This window comes from Saccostrea echinata, unplaced genomic scaffold, assembly GCF_033153115.1.
Source record: "Saccostrea echinata isolate AGI-Se365-2 ecotype Australia unplaced genomic scaffold, CSIRO_AGI_Sech_v1 ptg000016l, whole genome shotgun sequence".
NCBI classification, from domain to species: Eukaryota; Metazoa; Mollusca; class Bivalvia; order Ostreida; family Ostreidae; genus Saccostrea; species Saccostrea echinata.
Window position 1 is genome coordinate 19,713,908 of NW_026889765.1, and position 22,107 is coordinate 19,736,014.

At 34.1% G+C, this 22,107-nt stretch overlaps 1 protein-coding gene across 1 annotated transcript in view; it reads right to left on the reverse strand.

Moving 5' to 3' along the window:
* The window catches only part of LOC133188204 (protein cordon-bleu-like), a 45,523-nt gene extending 28,798 nt beyond the window's left edge, over positions 1-16,725 (reverse strand). Inside the window, exon 1 of the mRNA XM_061323582.1 lies at positions 16,559-16,725. Within this exon, the coding sequence (XP_061179566.1) occupies positions 16,559-16,725 (167 nt within the window). The remainder of the gene's footprint in view (positions 1-16,558) is intronic.
* Positions 16,726-22,107: the final 5,382 nt, after the last annotated feature.

Sequence of the window (22,107 nt, forward strand, 5' to 3'; positions counted from 1 at the left end):
TTACAATTTGAACTAGCTAGCTGACATATCTTCTAGATACATATGTAAAAACATTTATATTTGTCAAAAGCAACACTTTTAATTATTAAGTCTTGAAAATTGAAAGCAAGTTGAATTATACTAATAATTTTATCAAATATAAATTATATTTATATATATTATAAAAATATAATATACTCAGATATACCATCAAATGAAATAGTTTTGAAATTTCAAGTATATATACTTACAGAAAAGATGGAACTGTCTTCATTATTAAAATTTCCAAATGTAAAAGTCAGTTAAAAATTGCAACTGCACTTGAACAAAATACTTCCCACAAGAAAAAAAATCCAGAGAATTAAATGCAGCTCCCCCACATAAAATGTAGAAACTCATTAAAAAGAAAGCTTTCTGTCAATTTGCACCATTGTGAGCTAATTCCAACACATCAGTACTAATGTCCTCTCTAAGTTTTGTCTTTAAAAAATAGCTTGATTAACTGATTAAAGCCAATTTAAAATGGTGAACTGACATGTACTCAAATCCTGTAATATGTCCCCTTAAGGTGTAATTATAAAGAAAGGACAACCTCAAAGAGGTGTTTTGACACTGAGGTTTTGCTCAAAGGTGTCAAAATATTTATGGTTAAAATTTAGCTTTAGGTTAAAAGTAGCATTCCTACAAAAGCAGCAACAAATTTAAGATAATTTACAAATGCATTTACTTGTAAAAGGGAGACAAGTCAATTGGAATGTTAAAGGGACATAATCCTGTATGGACACAGTATGAATTATTTTAATTCAATCACAGATAAGAGCTTGCAAAACTGTGTCGAGTTCAATTGTCAGTTTGAAGAGAAAACAAGGAAAAGAGTGCAGCACCTTTAGAGTGTACATGTAATTAATGACATCTTCAGTACTTATTTGAGGTAAACTTACAAAATCTGTACTAATTTTTATAAATCAATGGTGAATGATGATCGAATAATATATAATTATGTATAATTTCAAATGAACAAGTTAATAAAGAGCCAGTCATCATTTAAATTTACTGAAGTACACCAATAGAAACATGTAAATGTACATGAACATCTAATGACAACACAACAAGACTATATGAATGTTTAATTATTAAAATAATCAATTTGTGGGGATTTAATTAGCTGTTCTACTGACTTACCCATTAAATGTCCTTGTCATTTTGAAAATCCACGAGTGAAATCACACAATAAAAACTCTTATTTTTCCCTTTGGTCCTGGTATATGTCACACAAGAAATGAAAGTTCGTAATAACAATTAATTTTAAAACAGAAATATTTGACATAAAACATAAAGAAGAACACAAATTATTTATGAAACCACAACAATGTTGTCAAATTAATTTTTGTCCTGACTGAAACGTCATTGAGAATTTGGGATTGACAGCATGAATATACACTAAGAGACATGAGATTTTAAAATGGTCTTTTCTAGGTTATATATAGATGACTTCAGTGTTCAATAATCTTAATTATGTCAGATCGTTAATTAAGGGTCACTGATCAGTCATCTTTTTATACCAAATCAGGTAAATTGTGGGAGTCAATTGGGAAGCAGTTTATTGACAGAAAGAAGTCAAGCAGTGGGGTCAACCTTACGAAGTTTAAATATCGAAATTATTCAATCCATTGACAATTCTTGCAGCGTTTTACGTAACCATATAAAGAAGTCTGTGAACTGTATCAGGGTAGGTGTACGTGGAATAGTCATAGATAAAGAATGATCTCAGGGATTTCCCGTCCAAAAGAAAAGTACTCAAATACCATATTTAAGGTTCAAACTGAAGCATTTTAATTTAAATTTCAACTTGAACTTCCTACATAACACCAAATTTTAAAATATGACAATGACATGAAGTCTTCAACGTAAGAATGAATTCAAGGTTTTCCCATCTTTAATGAAAGTACAGACACCTTGAGATTCAGAAGTTTTATAAAATTGACATATGTTTAATTTTTCCATATGGAATCCATTAAAAGCTTTTCCATTTAAAATTCAATGAAAAAGCCTGGAAACCGTAGACAATGTCCATAAAACATGGACAGGAACAGACTGGATGTCCATGTAAAATGTACATGGAAAAGATGCACCATACAGAGAATGGGTGAAAAATAACTGAAAGTACATTGGATCTTGAATTTTTCTATGGTCTTACTTTAAAATAATAATTGAATTTATGAATTTATGAGGCCAGAAAAGCAAGTAAAATGCTCTCTGGGGTATACTTTTATCTACTTCAGTACAGTGCTTTTAATATGGCACCACATCACAACATCCACGACCCTCATCTGAATAACCTTGACCTCTCTGAGGCACTATTTAGTTGAGAAAGATAATTTTTTAGATTTTCCCATTATATTCCATTTCATATAAAACTTTGATCTCTTATATATAGACAGGCCTTACCCTAATGCTGTCTCTTGACTACTTCAACAACTTCACTACATGGTGATGTCTTTTATATTAGTAGTTGTTCTTTAGATTTTGAAAGATTTTTCCCTGTATATATAAATTGCCAAAAAAAACTTGTCCCCCTACTAAACTGGCCCTTGAGCCCTTATCTGAGTACTGCAGTAAACCATGATTTGAACAAAACTGAATCTACATCATCATAAAATGAAATTTTCATGTACATTTTATCTTTTCTAACTTGGTGGTTCTTGTGAAGATTATTTTTCTTTTTTCTATTAACTCCCTTTTGTGGCACCTGTCAAGGCCAGTTGATTTTAAACAAACTTTAACAGATCTTCGTTAAGAACGTTTTCACGTAACTTTTGTCTCTGCTAGCCCAGTGTTCCTTGAGAAGAGGATCTATGAAATCTTCACTATTTCTAAATTATCTCCCTTTAAAAAAGAGTTTTGTGACCCTTTAATTTAGTAAACATGAATCCTAGCTTTCACACTATAAAGAATGCTTCATGTCAAGTTTGGTTGAATTTGGTCCAGAAGTTCTGCAGAAGAAGTTGAAAATGTGAAATCACTGAAATGTTATGACAAATTTTGAGCAGAAAAGCTCACTAATTGTCGGCTTTCAACTGACTGCAGGTGAACAAGTTTTCAAGATGAATGAAAAGATAATTTTGACTGCTTCCTCTTCTCCACTTAATTTTAGGCTCTATATAGACTTGTAATTCCTCTACGCAATATATAATTAATTATTTATATTGATTAATGTACCAGTGGACATATAGGCATCTCAATATTGTAAAAAAATATATATATACTTTTTATCCTTTCCAATCTTACATGTTGGGGTATTTATTACTTCAATATTGAGGTCCTGTCCTGAATAATCTTGCCTGCAGGATAATTCAGGCTGCACTATAACTCATAAATTTACTGCAGCACCCTGAAAGCAAATATTACCTCAAGTTCAGTAATATTTGTTTAATAAACGATGCATCACAAGCCAGATAAAAAAAACATTTCATTTTTTTTTTCATGAATATATACCAAGCTATCAAATTGACATGTTTTCAACAGATGCATAATGTATTTATTGCACTTAGGACCTAATATACATTTATAATGAAACTCAGAGCTGCTTAAAAACCATTTTTGTCAAATATTACATTAAAAATGACTTGGACAATAATTTGCTACAGGGCTTTAAAGCCTGCCCTTTAATGATTCCTCTTCACAAAAGCATTTCTCCATCTAAAGATGTCACTGTGTGCTTTTAGAAAGATTTATGTGTTCAGGTAGATAAAAATCTAGCACATGCTGTCATTTCCATCATCGAAAGAGAATTTTTGGAAGAATAATAAACGTACAAAGTCACTGACTAATTCAAAGGTATCAAAATTACTCTTACAGATGTATTTGCATGGAGAAAATGTTGTAGAGATGTTTGATTTTACAATATTTTCAGGCAATAAATTATTTCTCAATTTTTAAAAACAGAATTCATCATTGAACAATTTGCGACTGTTTAATTTCTGCTTCAAATTCTAAAAAACTTGAAAGTGAATTTGGCACCTTGATTGAGCCATAATATTATAAACATGCACGGAACTCTGAGGGCAATTGTTTCTCTGGGAAAAAAATCACACAGTAGACATGTATGTATTATAAAATAACTATTGAAACATCTTTATAAATTGTTTCCTTATATTCCAATAAATGGAAGATAAATGTTTTTTTTTCTTCCTGCTATATAGTCTTCATGCATACGGGTATATTGAAATACATGTGACCCTCAAATAAAATAATAAAAAAAAACTGAGTCAAGATTATGTAACCTTCATTGACATGGAAATCTATTTCCTTGGAATATAGGTCATTCTGACTTATGTATGCATTGAAATATTGAGAAAAGAGTAAATTCTATTATATCATGTTTGCTATTCAACAATTTTTAATTTAACTTGCTGTAAGTCAACAGATAAATTAAAAGTAACATATATATACATGTATATGCATTATAATACTCAAAATTAAGCATATAACCTTCATCAAGTTAGCTGATTATCGTAATCATGAATTAGGGCATTTGGAGCAGAAATTCTAGATGTACTTCTTTAAATCATATTAAATATATTAGCATGTAGTTGAATAAGTGGGCAGGAAGCAGTGCAGTAGGAGCTGATATGGGATTAATGCTAAAATAAATACAGTGAAAACTGTCCCTCTCTTGCCTGTACAATCCGTTTCATTGCAAATTCCCACTTTTAATTTTATTCCCATTTTACTATTTTCCATGTTCTTTAAATTGCACTGTGTAATCCGACACTGTTTCTATTCTGACACAAAATTTGTCTCATCAGATTAGACAGGTTTCACTGTACTTTTATTATTATTGATGAATCTCTAATTATAAAATTTAGACCACTGTGATACCTGCTTGGTTATATCTAATGGTTCATGTCAATAAACTGTGAGCAAGATCATATTGTCATGTACATGATAATTTACTGTATCAAGACTGCATGTACAAAAAATCCACTACCAAAACAGACTAAACATTGATCAATACATATCAATGATTCAATGGCGCAATTAATGGAACACTTAATATTCACCATATGAAGCCCGTGAAGAGCTTTTATGGTGATAAATGGGGATTTCTACGTACAACATGCAATGTTTTGCAGAAAACAGAAATTCATAAAAGGAAGGAACGAAAAAGAGATTTCTTGATCCATCACATCACCAAGACACTTCATTAAACCAGAGAACAAAGACCTGTTTGAATCAACAGTGTGCTTCAATGAATTTTAAAATTTTCAAGAGAATTTTAGAATTATTCTGTTTCAAAATCTGCACTGAAGCTCGAGATGCAATGAAGTATATGGATGGCCACAGCAAATGCTTGTAAGCCTCGGTGACTTCCAAAGATGATAATCAAACCCCGAATTTACAAGGGACACTTGACAAATTTATATATGAAATCTACACATTCTTTGTAATCTTTTTTCGAGCTATACACCCACGACTAATAAACTTTTGATCAAATTGCTTTTCCTTCAAAGACAATCGGTCTATTATATTTCTTAAATCAAAAAAGCCATCTATCACCAAGAAAAGAAGAGATATTGACTAAAAACAACAAAAAGCATGTGTCAGTAGATCATGAATGGCTTCAATAGATTATAAAGCTTGTACAAATCCCAGTCTTTCAACAACAATGTGTATATTCAAATCCTTTAAAAACAATAAAACAAACATGTACCTCTTTGAAAATATATAAATCAGAGCTTGTAAAACATCTGCAAGGCCACTGACTTAACAGTAAAAAAAAATAAATAAACCTACAGTAGCTTTTTTATTCCTTTTTCAATAGTTAATATTTGGAGAACAAAAAAATAATGAACTCCATAATCCCCCACAACAAGGGAGTGTAAATCCCACAACAAGAAATAATCCCTTTTGAACATAAACTCGTTGATAAATATCTTACAAGATCATAAAAAAGACAATGTATCCCATATATATGTGTAAAACTTTCAGATGTATGTTTTGGAACCTTTTTTAACTGACATAACATTGATTTATAGATATGAGGGAGAAATATATGGCACATACTTGGCAAAGACAACCAATATCACACAGTAAAACATCAGAGTTAAACATTTCAAATTAAATGTATATAATTATATTATTCATAAACATTTCTGACTTCATCCCTCTGTTTAAAACATGACAATCATTTACCATTTGTTATATATATCTAAGCATATAGAAAAGAAAGCAAGGACGTGTTAATTAAAGAATCAAATATTTGAATAGCATCTGCATACCCCCCCCCCCCCCCCCCCCCCGTCTCATTAATGTAAATATTAAACAAATAATTCCTTCTTCACATAGAAAATGACCATACTAAATATTCTAAATCATAAGAGTTTAAGAATCAATAAATAGAGACCATTCATAACTTACCAAGGTTGAGCGAATTTAACTGACCGAATCTGAGGAAAGTCAATATGTCACCGAAATCTATTTCAGAGGACGACAAACAAATATATCAGCACAACTTAAACATTTCCTTGGATGCTAAGTCCAGGGTAGGTATTCCACTCCGTACGACCCAGTTATTTACTTAATAAATAAATCACGAATTTAAGTAATCCACATCCGAAATAGATAACTTCGACCTCAATAAATTTATTTTCTGATCTCTTCGTCCCAAGCCTAAAGAAAAAAATCCAGGCACTGGAAGATCAAAAGGTAAAATCTCCACACCGAGTCGAAATACATAAAGTCACAGACCAGTGCTTATATGCGTAGAGAATAAATGGAAGATCTGGAGAAAAAAAAAATGCAGGTACAATGAGCGAACTCGTTTTTCAGGTGTCAACACTATGCCACACCCCCGGCCTTTGATATCTAAATAAATCCAGATCATTCATCATCGAGGAATTCTGCCTGCCGTCAGTGTATCGAAATGTTTATATTATTATCCTGTCTTTATGATTACATACAAACCACAGACTTTTTTTCTTTTGAAGAAAAGGATAACCTTTTATAATCCAGTGAGCTTTTTTTCCAACTGAGAAATGTTTACTTCCCTACCTGTACTGAGCCATGTTACAATGTGGCAGTAATCTAGCTCGTTTAAGGTGCAGTACTTAAGAATAAGGAAGGCAGAGGGAAAAAATACAAAGATTAATTATACAGTTTGCCATGAAAACATACCACATACATGCATTTTTCTTAAATCCATAGAAAACCTTTTCAGTTTCAAATACACTTTTCTACTTGGTTGCTTGCTTCATCATCAGGTAAATTTCAATTTTTTCCTTACTTAAGATCTCTTCTTAATAAGTTAAAGTGAATCTCTAAAGTTCTTATTAACAATATGGGTCAATTGAAGGAAAAGTTTTCCCTCATTTTGTTTAATTTATAATTACCTCCGGTGAAGGTACGATTATGCAAACTTTTTTTTTATTTAAAAAGAACTTTGACCTCTTGACCTGGATCTGTGTACAAATAGACATGTAATTTAACAGTGATGTATACATGGTCATTTTGTCACACCTTACCAAGCTTAAGGTTAATTCCACCTAGTAATGTTTAAACTTACGGTCCAATTCAATTCACAACAAAAGTCCTCGTTTTAAATGCTCCGCAGTTCCATGAAGTGCTTGGGATATATTATGACGCTTTCAACTGACCAGTACAATGGTAGAATCCACAGGGTGTCACCGAGATACCCCCAATAAAATTTGGGTTAGAGGATTCGAGTAATGATAAAAATCAACCTAATATAAGAACATGAATCAGGGGATGAATTTTTTTCAACAAGCAAAAAATGAGTGGGACGCAGTGAATAACCACCGAAGTACTTTCCTTTATAGTCAGACATTCAAAAGTCAAGTTTTTCTGAACCAACAACCCACAGAAAACTAAACTTTTTAATCTGATTGCGCAGTCATGCTTTCACATTACCTGCATCCCAATTCTTTTCAGATTAGTGGGCTACAGATCTGCAGCTAGCATTCACCTGTGGCATTAAATATTTCTTCAAATTTTTTCTTATTTATTTATTTATTATTTATTCTTCAAATATCTTCAAATGAACCAGTATTTTGTAATTGCTACACCTTTAATAAATTAGCTCTTCAGCATTTGAGGAAGAAAACTGAGAAAATCTAGCCGGACCAGCAGTCACTTTAAAGCTTGGATGGTCAATGACCAAACCTGATGAGTCAAACCTCTCAGTTACCTGCAATCTGTTTATAATAGAGGGTATACAAATTTATTCACACACCAGACTCAAAATATTGATCTTAAAATAAATGTTCAGGTATTTTATGGGCCAACAGGTGGAAACTGTAAGTTTGTGAACCTTGTATATGAAGTGTAACAGCTGGAAAAATCTGAGAGGAGGATCCAAAAATATTTCTACCTTGATTTCCTCATCAAATGCAACGATTGTTTACTGTCCTGACAAATAAATCCATAAAATCATTAATCCATGCAATTAATTGGGAGTTAATTTGAAACTTTTAAAATTAAGTTTCTTAAAAATCAATCCACAAAAATTATATATATGTATTACAAATGTATAAGGTTATAACATTAAGCCTTAAAATGTTTGCAGTTCATGTGTATATATAATGTGAGAGTCATGGGTCACTTGTATGAGGTGCTTTTAAATTTAATAAATATTGTGGAATTATTAGATTTTATGATGCCTCAATATTTGTGGAATTTGTGGGTACACTGCATCCATGAATTCACATCTTAAAAATTTATAACTGGGTTTTAAGAGTCATCTTTCCTTTTGTAGACATGAGTGAATGCACAAAATTACCTCCCCTTGATCCTGTGAAATTTAGGTAATCTGCAAAAATTAGCCCCCACAAATTTTGATGATTCCAAATACCCTAAAATACATGTCTACTGGCCCGGGGTATATGCAATGCATAATTAGTTTGAATATTCAGTTGCTATGTCCGTCACTTATCGGCGAGACATAAAAAGCTTAGTATTTTTCTGGATGGCGAAATATAGTATTCTATACACTTTTCCCATGATTATCATTGAACAAAGTCTGGATTTATTATATCATTTAGGTATCCTAACATTATACATAAAGTACAAGTATTTTCATATTTTAATAACTTTATTTTTATCTTAAGTGTGCATTATGTATTTTTCTTCATGATTTAAAATTAAATATCGGCATCATTTCTAAAAATATTAATCGAAACCAGGTTAATTAAACATTAGAGCATTGATTTTAAACTGTCAACTGAATCTGGCAAAAAGTTGTACCGACTTATAAGCGGGTCAATAGCAAATCCCTCCAAAATAACCTCAAAAAATACAACCGACTTATAGGCGGACCGACTTACAGGCGAGTATATATGGTAATCTTGATCATTCAATTGATTAATGATCATACAAATAGTTCATTTTGGTACTTTTACATACATGTATATTCCTGATGATTAAATTATAAATGATTTGGTATCTAAGTTCAGTACTATATAATATTTGTACCTTTATTGATAAAAGGAGGGTATAATGTTTGCATTTCAGGTAGGATAAGGAAAAAAAGTTCAGTAAATTAACTGCAAAAAGTGCATTACAATATATATTCAAGCCTTTGATCTTTGCTATTCATACATATCATAGTTTCCAACCAAACCCTGGAATGAGGACCTTAAGTAACTGATTGTGTGTTAAACTTAAATTAATACATATGGAGGTTTGGATCTCAGAACCATTACAGAGACAGAACCGGGACACCAGAAACGAAAATATCCTGTACAGCTATACATAGTTAGATCATGATGAGGTGTAAACAAGATTATCTTAATCTACACACACAAACGGACCAATCAGCAAACAGTCTTATCAACAGGTAGATACAGGTAAGCAAAAAGGTCTAAAAAGGTAAAAAGCTAAAAATAGGTGCAGAAACTGGAATAAGGACAGGTAGATATCTGTAAGTAAATTTGCCCAAAAAAGGGCTGGAGAGAGACAATGTACTAAAAATGGATATGAAATTGCAAGTGTATGAGACAGATTTATGAACTACTATGTAAAAATAAGCATCCTGTAAAGTATACAAAATTGTTTGTTTGTTTATTGTTTAACCTCCCTCTCGAGAATTTTTCACTCATATGGAGATGCCACCACTTGCCGATGGAGAGCTGCAAATTTTGACCTATATAGTCGGCACTCAGGGCCATTGAGCAGTGAAGGATCTTTTTCGTGCCAGCACCTACTGCGACACGGGACCTCGGTTTTTACGGCCTCATCTGAAGGACCGGTCTCCATGTCCCACAGTGGGATTTGAACCCGCGAAATAAGGATCAACTCCTTACTCCGCACTCTAGAGCGGATGCTCCACCACTGCGCCACGTGGGCGACTATACGAAATTAATATCAGATATCCCATAGGATTGCTGACTAATGAATTCAAACTAATTTCTTCCTTGATATAATTGCAAGATATCATTTTATGTAAATATTGAAAAAGATGTATATTCAATAAATACATCCCTATAACTTCAACACCAAAGTCTTTATCATGGACACACAGGGACATTTTCTATTCAGAGAGGACAGTGTTGAATAATTCATATTCATCACACTCAATTAGCAAGAATGCCCTAACCAATAATGATTGTTTGTATACATACGAAATTATCTCAACAAACGACATCAATTTATTATATTAAGATGTATGTGCGATATTGATCTGTATTGCATTTCAAAAATAAATTTATTTGCATTGTTTCATTTTTATCAATAAAAAAATAAATATTCTTATCCCATATTATATTTTCATATGTCAAGTAGCTATAAATGTACATATTTGCATTCAGAATTTCTTAATCTTGTAATGGTTTGGGTCGTGGATATCGGCCTGGGTAGCTTAGTCTGTAGAGCACCTGACTAAGTGATGCAGAGGTCCTGGGTTCGATTCCCGGTCAAGCCAAACATTTTCTCCTTTCTTACAGATTTGGTGCCGTTGACCACCCCTGGACTTGCAGGTGAAAATCCTGCCTGGGGCTAATAAGAACTTGGGTTGTGTCTTCGAGGGAGAAGACAATTTAAGGAGGGAGGAATGTAATGGTTTGGGTCGTGGATATCGGCCTGGGTAGCTCAGTCCGTTAGAGCACCTGACTAGTGATGCAGGGGTCCCAGTTTCGACTCCTGGTCCAGCCATACATTTTCTCCTTTCCTGTTATATTATCTTCAGTTTTAATTAAATAAATTCTGTGAGATACCTCATTTGCCATCATGTAAGAAAATGGAATGCAATGTTGATGTGATTTTTAAGAGCTAATTACAGTATATATGTCACGCAACAGTATAATAAAAATTAGGTCAAATAACGCAAGGCCACAGAGAGTAAAAGCATTTCATAAAGTTTAAAAATGACCTTTTCAAACACTCATATACGGTGCTATATTAAGATCTACATGCTAGGTACATGTATATAGATTGAACATAAAATATGATGACCAGAATTACACTTTTATGTACTTATATACATAATAACTTTTGTAACACAGTGTAACTTGCACAGAATTGCAGTAAATGCTTTACCACAACCTAGGCCTGGACTACTCAAAACATTAAGGCAAGTCCAGCTTGTCTATAAAGTGAATCTTAGACCAGACGTGTTATTTACCTCCAAAGATAACAGGATTATTTCATCTTTATATTCTTTCATATTTAAGAATTCAAATTCTAACAAATTTACTGCTGTATTAATTGACTGTCACAAATGTGACACTTTATGACCATGTCTGTTTTGAATAAAATCATGTATTACCATGTAAATGCAAATGAACAATTGCACATTATAAAACCTCTAGGTATAAAAATGGTTCAAATATTCTTTAAAACACTCTGCATTAGAGTTCCAAAATCTTTTAAATACACTGTATAGGATAAAACTTAAGATAAATGTGCTGCAATTTAAATTGATATCAAAGTTAAATTAGGCATTATAAATTTGATATTAATAAAAAAAAAATGAAAAAAAAATAAGAAAGAATTATTCAACCTACCACACTATGAAAGTTCACTTGTCACAAAATCAAATTTGATCCCTATAGTTATAATAAATCATAGACAGACTTGCCAAATTAATTTAGGACTGTGCAATCATAGTTAGCTACACCAACCACACAAAAATCCACTATGATTATCGCATTTCTTCTCAATTATAACCATTATTTGCATCCATTTTTTTCCCCTCATGCTGTGCAAGCATGAGAATGCAAAGTGAAATGTATACCTAAAAAAAATCACTGTAGATTTTTTCCAATTATAAACACAGAACATTAAGATGTGTTCCTTCACAACAAAAGCCAAGCAGGGATAGACTAATCAATAATTAAAACATTAACCAGCAAAAAGCATTGTTTCTTTCTCCACAGAAAAAAAAGCCAGGAGTGATTTGCTTAATGTACAAGATAATTTTTGTTTATTTTTATGTCTTGCATCAGGAAATGTCTGTTTGAGAATGCAAAATCCTTGGATCTAAAATCAGCCCACTGTTTGGATTGTCGTCATGGCAACAGTTGCATTTCATCCTGCAGGTCAACTTTTCATGCTCGGTCTTATAAGTGTGATGGAGGAAGACTTTGGAATATCGGAAAAGCTTTGTGGGGCCAATAATTTCCTGAAGATAATTATCATGCAATGTCTTCAATACCATGTTCAATTTTACAAGTATTTAATGCCTTCAAGGCAAGGAATGTGGATAATATACAAGTAGTATTTCCTCCTAAAGCATTTGATTGTGAAATTAAGTGGTTTCTTGACAATTATCAAGACTCCATTGATTATTTTGCACACATTGAATGATGACAGATTAGCTTTATCTATTTTAACTTCTATGATGAATTTTCATATTTCTCAAACATACAGTAAGTCAGTTGTACCTAGATGCAGGTATTCATATGTATTCATATGTACATGACTATACATGCATGTACATGGATTGATCGATGCACCATGAAATAATTAAACCACAAGAGATGCTGCTTCAAATTATAGGCAGGGGCTGTTTTACTAAAAAAAAATATACGCCAAGGACTATGCAAAGTTTTTAGAATTTGCTTGCATCTTCACTATCCACTCCTCTTGGCTTAGGTGAAGATGTATTGGATGAGGATTTCCAATCATTGAATTATTCTAAAAATTTTACGCTCAGACTTCCTGCAATCTTACCAAAAAGAATTTTTTCCCATTTTTTATTAGCTTAACTCTCTGTACTCACTTAAATAAATTGTATATGTCATGTATATCATAAACTGATTTTCATTACCCAAATATTGATAGCTAACATTTAAAATACAAATGACATTAGATCAAAACAATTTCTCACCTCAAATGGGATTAACACAAATGATGAGTGTTTAATATATGTTTTTCACCAAAAAAACAATAACTCATTCACGTTTTAAGAGCATTATTGAATTAATCCATTACACAAAATGTGTTCTTGTGACACCACACTATCGAGACTTTAGCTCCTAGAATTCATTAGGAACCATCTACAGTATAAACATGATAAACAGAGGAATTAGGGCCCAGGCAATTACCCAAACTGAGATCATCTTCTATCTGACAGAAATTAGATAAAAGCATTACCCAGGCCATTAACGGTCAGTGGTCAACTAATAGCTCGGGATTTATATTCAAAAGTCCCCTGTCAAGCTCTCAAACACAGATTAAATGCATACAGCTAATAGATTATCATTGGGTAAGTAAATGACATACTCTCTTGGCAACAGCAGAAGAATTTTACGTATATCTTGGTGGGTGGGTTCACAAAAAAATCAGGAACGTAATCCCATTTTTAAATCAACCCACTGTATATTATTAACTGCGAAACTGAAGCTAACCTGCAAGTTAAATAACAAATAATACATAATAAAATTATTTTAAATTCTTTTAAAAATTTTAAAATTAGATGCTATTCTAAATTTTACTGATATATAATTTTACTTCCAACAGTTTGGACTGTGGCATCATTAATTCCCTTTTTCACTAAATTGCAAGTCATTATGTTTTTCTAATGTGCATTCCCCCCCCCCCCCCCCCCCCCAAAAAAAATGAAATAAAAGCCTTTGTGAATCAAATCAATGGTCTTCCCCTTACCATTTCAGAAGGTTGAAAAAAAAACTTTGATTAATTTTAGAATGCATGTGTACCCACACAATGTAGTTAGTGGGAGCCTAAGGTACATCACTCAGTACCAGGATTGAGTTCCAGTCTGACTGACACCTTCTCCCCCAACCAGCCCCTCCAATTATGCTGGAAAACCTCAAGGAAAGGGAGGGAAAGTGTAATGGTTTGTGTGTATGGCTCAGTGTTGAAATATCTCCACGTGGTTGGTTAGGGAGGTTCCTTAGGTTTAAAATGATCCACTATTTTGGCTCATGACACTTTCCTCTCCTGTTATAATTGTGAGTAATATGCCCTCTAGCCCCTCCCTCACCCCCCCCCTTTTTAGAACATGATATGGCCATGGCCAGTTCAAGAATGTGACTTTAGTATTTTGGAGATAAATAAAAAAGGTGGGATCTTGGCTGGTCTGGGGAAGCTGGGTGGTAAGAGGGAAAATAGGGAATCAAGTTAACATTTAACAGTTTATTTGAGGGAAGAGAAGATGGAAGGACATGATGGGAACTAGGAGGAGGGTACTAATCTCTGATCACTCTACATCTAAGAGTCTCGTTGCTAATTTTTTATTCTGAGTTGCCTCTGGCTCTGAACTTTTCCACATTTTCCATAATATAAGGAGTGGGACTTGTTTCCCATAATTTCCCTCTCATGATTGTAGGTAAACAAAATATATTAAAGTGAAATTAAAAATAATAGTGTTTAACCTGCTCTGTAACAAACCTTACCATTTCATGATTTTGGTAATGATTCTACACTCGTTCAGCCCTGCATTTCGTGGTTCAGCGGAAAAAAAATGCTCTCACAAGGGAGGTTACTCTAAATTCAGTTGAGGCAAGCAGAGCGACAATGCACCAATATTATGAATATTTTTTTTCTTTCCATAGAGGCGTTTCGAATATTAAAAGCCCATGAATTTTAAAAGCTGCTTCCTACTTGGAATTACTAATTAGCAAAGAATTTGAAACTGTTATTGTAAACTTAGTGACAGATTAAAAGCGACCCAGCCTTCAATTATTTCAGTCCTCGGATTAGCAGCGGATTAAACTGAGAAGTCACAGATCGTATATTAAGGTAACCACAGAAAAAAAAAAACAAAATCAAAACATTCCACTACAGTAATTCATTAAGAAAAAAATCAACACGTGTAAGATCAAACACGTGCATCCCGATCTTCTAGCCTTAAAAAAATTGAGAGAGAGAGAGAGAGGGAGAGAGAGAAGTAGGCCTGCTTGAACAGAAAGAACTTACCCTGAAAATTAACAAATTACAGAAAATCGATTGTGTCCTATGTAATCCTAGTCCCCATTGGAATAAAAAAAATATTTCCACAGATCATAGAATAGTAAAATTCACAAATAATATTTCTCAAGATCCCCCAGAATCTTCAAGAACACACGCCTCAATCTTTCATCTATGAAGGAAAACGTTCCAGGGTGTTAAATCAAACATTCCTACAAGATCCCGCGTATCGCGGATTCTAAATGCCGGGCATTTAATACAAACTGGTTATATCTCCGACAATAAATAGAGATTGATTTATTCCACTCGTTTTTGTGTATTGTTAGATCGAGATTCGAAGGATTTTGTATTCGTATTGGTATATTGGCAAGTACTGTCACTTGTCTTGCGGTTTGCCTTGCGTCCTATTTGGAACTGTCTCATAATACCGGATAAAATGAACTGCACAGGTATATATTTAGATTATTCTTGACTAAATGTGCAAGAACTTTTTTTTATTTTCTGAGTCTCTGTTGATCTACCTCATATAATTATATCCCATGTATGAATAAAGCAATCAAATTAAAATTTATTGTGAAAAAAGATCTGAACTTTTCCTTGATCCCGAAAAATAAAAAATAAAAGAAAGAGAAACGTAAAGAGAAAGGAAACTGTAAAGAATGCCTTCAAAGATTAATTATCTATTTTTAGCCAGCTCATTATAGTAAAGAATAATTAAAACGAACGCCCCTATATAAAGAATTTATCTACATTTCACCTGTAAATGTCAAAATTTCTCACGAACACTAACATTGGTACAAATACAACATTAAAAAAAAATCTATTATAAAGAAAGAAATAAATGAACTAGGAACAAAATATTCTCTGTAAGAAATCTGTTAAACCGACTAAAGACCCCCCCCCCCCTCCATTTTCTTCTTTCACAAAACTTACAATAATCGCTGCATCTTCATACATCGAGAAATCAAAATGATACATCTGACATTTTGTAAGGATACCAACTCCAATTTTATGAGTAAATACCCATCTTAGCAGCACATATCAAAATAAATTATTTGTATACACAGTATTTCACTGCATGCGCAATATTTACGTGTACATATTGTACACAATTCTCAATAAAAATATTTACCATAGTATTTATGTGATGCTTTCTATCTCAAAATCTGAGATGCTTAAGATTGTTAATTTTTACCTGTCACTAATAGAAAAATCGGACATGCGTCTGCACACCCCCGAATTACATAGATCCTCCTGAGAGTCGGACAATTCACAGGAGCCGTGATAAGAACTAGTATCGTCACAAGAATCTACCCCGAACTCATCTCCCGAGTTATCGCTGACGTCATAATCCAAACTCATGTTTGAAGCGTTTTCTTGATTATCCAACACAGAGAGTCAGTATACACAGCTCCAAATCCAGTATTTTCAATGCAAAATGACAAACATGAAGAAAAAAAGTATTAAACTGTTATTGTAATTTACTTGGGAGCTTGTAGCTGGGTATCAAATAAAACCCGTGTTAAATTAGCCCAGGAACATCGGTCATCCAACAAATCAATATGTATATATTTATCATAATTGTCCACAGGGACAAAACGCTGGACACAGGTTCATCTTTCGTGGAATAAATTTACAATTATAATGAGACCGTCTATAGTAGTCCAAATGATGACAAACTAAATGCTATTTCGGTCATCATGTGTCATGATTAACAGTGCACATCCGCACGACAGCTGACAGCCCGGGGGTGAAGCGTGGACAACTTTTACGATGCGGTCATCAACCGTCTGACTTGATGGTCAGACTAAATGCAGATGACACGAAAACAAGAATCAACACAGAGAAAAGGGGGAAAAACCCGGCCCCCCCGGATGATGACGTCAAGTATCCCTTAAAGCAAAGTCCATAAAAGTTCAACGTTGATTGGACAGAATGCTCTGCAGTTTCATCTATCATGTTGCCTCCCGCAGGCCATTAACTATTTTATAATCTAGAAATATAAACTGTGCAGTTTGCACCTTCAAACCTTAATAGGAAAAGATAACGTGCCAGAATCATTTTCCGGAAAACAAAATCGTCTTTAGCTTGTTTAGACAAGACCTGTTGGGGGACGTCAATTATACCACCTGATGAAGATTTAGCGCTTAATCAATCAAACATAATCAGATTGTATTGACTTGATGTGTATGAACCTAATTAGACTTTATACCCTGTATGAGAAAAAAGATTAGTTTTGCCCTCAGAATAGAACAAGTACCTGTTTATCTGCACCTAAGATGCAACTTGATGAATGTCAAAATCATTAAAAATGCATTGAAAGTCACTTTGGCTCAAAAACACTGTACTTATTGTACATAAAATGTCGTTTGTTTTACTAATGAGAAAAAATAAATCAGGATGTATACATTTCTATATCAACCTGTGTCAATCGTAAATATAATATTTATCATTCATTATCCAAACAAAAAACAAAACAAAACAAAAAAAACAAAACAAAAAAAACATTTTATCTATCGATCGAGATATTGCAATCTGAATTCTTTGTGTGCCGTCGTAAGATATATATATTAGAGTAACTTTACCTCATGCATGGTACATGTTGAAAGTGATCTTGCACAAATATACATGCGGAGTACAAGAATATTATCAGATACAGGAAAAATCCAAACTTTATTCAAATAAATAAGTAAATGAAAAGACATGAGGACCAAGCAATACCCCCCCCCCCCCCCTTGGATGCTGAAGTATGATACAAGGACATGCGCGAATCTAGAGGTGGTCGGGGGGGGGGGGGGGGGCGTCCGGACCACTCTGGAATTTGCAATTATTAAAAGTATATAATGAAGCAAATGAAAAATGACTGGACCCCCTGAAAACGTGGACTCCTCCATCACCACCACGAAATAGGTCTTTTTCACGTTTTGGAAATGGATTGTAGGTTTTCGTTTTTTTTTGTTTTTTTTTTTTTGGTCAAGAAATTACTGGGTTGGAATTTTTTTTTGACTTGGTTGGACCCCCCCCCCCCCTGGAAAAAATTCCTGGATCCGCGCCTGCAAGGATGACATTCACACGATGTACTACACGTATTCAATATGGAGCCCCACCCAAACATAAGTATGCTCTTAGTATTTGAGGACTGACAAACTACATTCACCTCCTGAAAACCCACGTACACATCAAACAAGACTGTATCAGTTATCTTTCTTATGCCTAGTACTTGCTATTTGAGCTTAAGGACCCTCTATACTCTCAAGATTTTTTTTTTTGGGACATTGAGGAAATTATAGTGTGTAAATGTGTAAATACTGAGCTTATCTATTACATCAACATATGGTACCTTGCATTTACACCCAGGAAAAAATGTTCTAAATTGATAGATCTATTCAGGTGAATTTCCTTGACATACCAAAAAATTTAAATTTAAAATACATGAGAATAGATATATTTCTCTTTTTCAAAAAAAAAAAAATCCTTTTTTGTGGGTTGTCATGTAAAATGTTTAATATGCTTAATTCCATATCCAAAAATCCCACATCATGCAAACGTAAACAAAATCATTCTCTACACTATCACGTGCATTGTAAGACGATTATTAGTGGAAGCGATCGAAGCAGAAATCTATAAAACTCACCGACGACGGGTAAACCTGTAAAACAAATCATCAGACAATTTTAATCTTCCTACATATGTTTTTATTTTTAAGTTTATTCAGCAAAGTTCTTAAATGGAATTAGATCGGAAAGGAAAAACTTATTTTGGACCACTGAACCTCCCAAGAGTGTTGAACAGTTTTGGTCCCGTCTCCACTTAGATAAATATGGGATTCAACAGTTACATTATAATCACAGATGCTTGGGGACGGGACACCCACCCACCACTCCCCAGTGTTCCGTACCCCAAGGGTTCTTTGACTTTTTTTTATATAAAATATTTTTCTAATCAGAGAGTATGGATTTTTATAAAAGTCTAGTTTTAGGTTATATTTTGGATTTTTCAGATGTAATACTTTGTGAACGTGGCATAGAAAAATATTTTATATAAAAAAAAAAGTCAAAGAACCCTTGGGGTACGGAACACGGGGAGGGGGTGGGGGTGGGTTCCCTTCTCCAAGCACCTATGATTATAATTAGCTTGTTACAGAGTGAGACATTCGGAAAAAAGACTTCCATGTGTCTCTTGGAACTAGTTGTTGGAAAAAAAAAACACTGTACAGCTTCTAAATTATATCGTGGACGCACTTGACATTCCTTCAAACTTTAGTTTAATTTGTGTGAATGAATTTCACACGAAATGGTTACATAGAAAAACAGGGAGTGTTTGAGTGCGGCCCTCTCGGTCTTTCAAAAAAAAAAAAAAGAAGTTGCATCGTATGACAGAGAGGTGTTGGAAACATTATTACTGTCCCACATTCGAATGTTTCGTATACTGTCCACAAACTTGTACAATTCATGTTCGGGAAAAACAGGCTAGGTAGACCATCAAATTACACTTAAACTGTTTAATTATACATTAATGGAATTTAAAAATTGCTTTAAAACTAAAATGGTTACTTTTAACTTACCGTTTTCTAACCCACTTGAACATTTTTCAGTCTTCTTTTGATGTACCTTTCGTCATAAACATTCCATAGTTTTTGTGTACAATGTGCGTTTCTTCACCAAAGTCTGCAGTATTCCACTAAACGTCGTAAAGCCAGCCAATTATCGCTAAAACCAAAGGCTCGCCTTGTACGTCAACACAATGACCGTCCATTCCCAAAACCCTTAAACTTTCCCGGCTAAGACCGTTATATTTTCCGGTGGTATCTCTCTACAACCAAGATCCCTGCTACATTGCACTTTATCCTAAAGCCTAATACAGAGAAGGTGAAATATGTGTCCAGGCCATCAGAACAATTCGACCTTTCTTCCCTCTATCTGGGAACTCCCCACTTTTCCGAATGACGACTTTTTCGGCCTCTGCTGTTGACTTGGAAACTTTACGATGACTAACACGCTACATTTCCTTTATATGAAACCTTGATAATGATCTAGTATTCCACCCGGGCTCTTTATAAAATACCCAACAATTAGAAAGAAGTTCTACGCTTGAATTCCTTCCTTCCTATTAAAATATTTTGATAGAAAACCGACAAAAATACGAAGTGGCATTAAAGTAGTGTCCGCTTACGACACATCACATTAAATCCTCGATGAAAATATTTTGGCAAAGGATTCACTGTCTGTGCAATAAATCAGCTCCACTTGTATAGTAAAAAGATATAAAACAACAATAAATAATTTCATAAATCCATTACGACTTTGCCGAAGCACCTGTTTGTGTTATCTACTTTCTCTACAGGTATACACAATGCAATCGTCACATAGGGTTTAACTCTTACCACAGTGTGGACAACGGCTAAACATTTTTGTTCGCAGTGTCATGCTTGTATATTTTTGTGTATCTGCAATAAAATTTCTGTTTATGATAAAAGGAGACGACGCGAGCGTAATCCGTTCGGACACGGACTGTCGACGACCCCTTGCCCCGAGTGAGCGACAACACTTGTTGCTAACAATGAAAGAGGGCCTTTAGACACCTTTGTCATGCTCCAACATCTGCCTCTATAAGTACAATTTTCTGCCATATCCTTATAATCACTAAGACACAGAGAAAAAGTGCACTTAAGACGATATACGATAACAATGCCCAGCTCTAGGTTTGTGGTAACAGCTTGACCGTTTGAATAATTAATGAACTCAACAACCATTTGAATTGCACTGGCTGGAAAAAAGAAACATGTCCATCTGACCTACCCCCCCCCCCCCCCCCAAAAAAAAAATCGGTAAAGAAAACTCATTAATTGAGACACGCACAGATCCCACATTCCAAAGTACAATTACATGTATTTTAGAGGAACAGCTCTTTGAAGTCTTCCAGGGACACGCACACAGAACGCAGTCTCCAAGATATGAACATAACCCAGCATCAGTTAGAAACATGCATACAAATATGAGCCTAGTAGTTTGCTTGTTTGTTTGTTGTTTAACGTCCCTCTCGAGAATTTTTCACTCAGTGATATGGAGACGCCCTCACTTGCCGATGGAGGGCTGCAAATTTATAACCTATACTCGGCACTCCTGGCCACTGAGCTTAATTGAATGATCTTTTCCTTGCCAACACCTACTGCGACACAAGACCTCGGTTTATAGGGCCTCATCCGAAGGACCGGTCTCCACGTCCCGCAGTGGATTCAAACCCGCGACGCAAGGATCAGCTTCTTACCCCGCGACTCTAGAGCAGATGCTCTAACCACTGCGCCATGCGGGCGACGAGCCTTGTAGTGAAATACTTATCCATGTGTACAAAAGGGAACCCTTCTTGAATAACCCAGTTTGTAGAAACACAAGTCTGTTTCAGAACCGACAGGATAGGCTATAAATACCTCTTCTTATTCTAACATCATCAGCAAACTTTTTGTTTCTAAAGCCCTTAGAAATCTAGTATTAGTACCATTTCAACCATTTTCTAGTCATGACACTGTGTCCCATTGTTCAACGCCTACCATTCTTATATAAAAATTTCTTTTTCGTAACTTTCAAAATGGATTGTTTCTGCTTATGGTCAGTGCAACAGATATTTTCACCTAGAGAACATTCATAGATTCCGAATCGCACTGACAGTATTAATTACACTTCAAAGGAAACAAACCAACCATTCTGATTCTAAAGAAAGCGAACAAAGCGGAAAAAAGACCAGCGA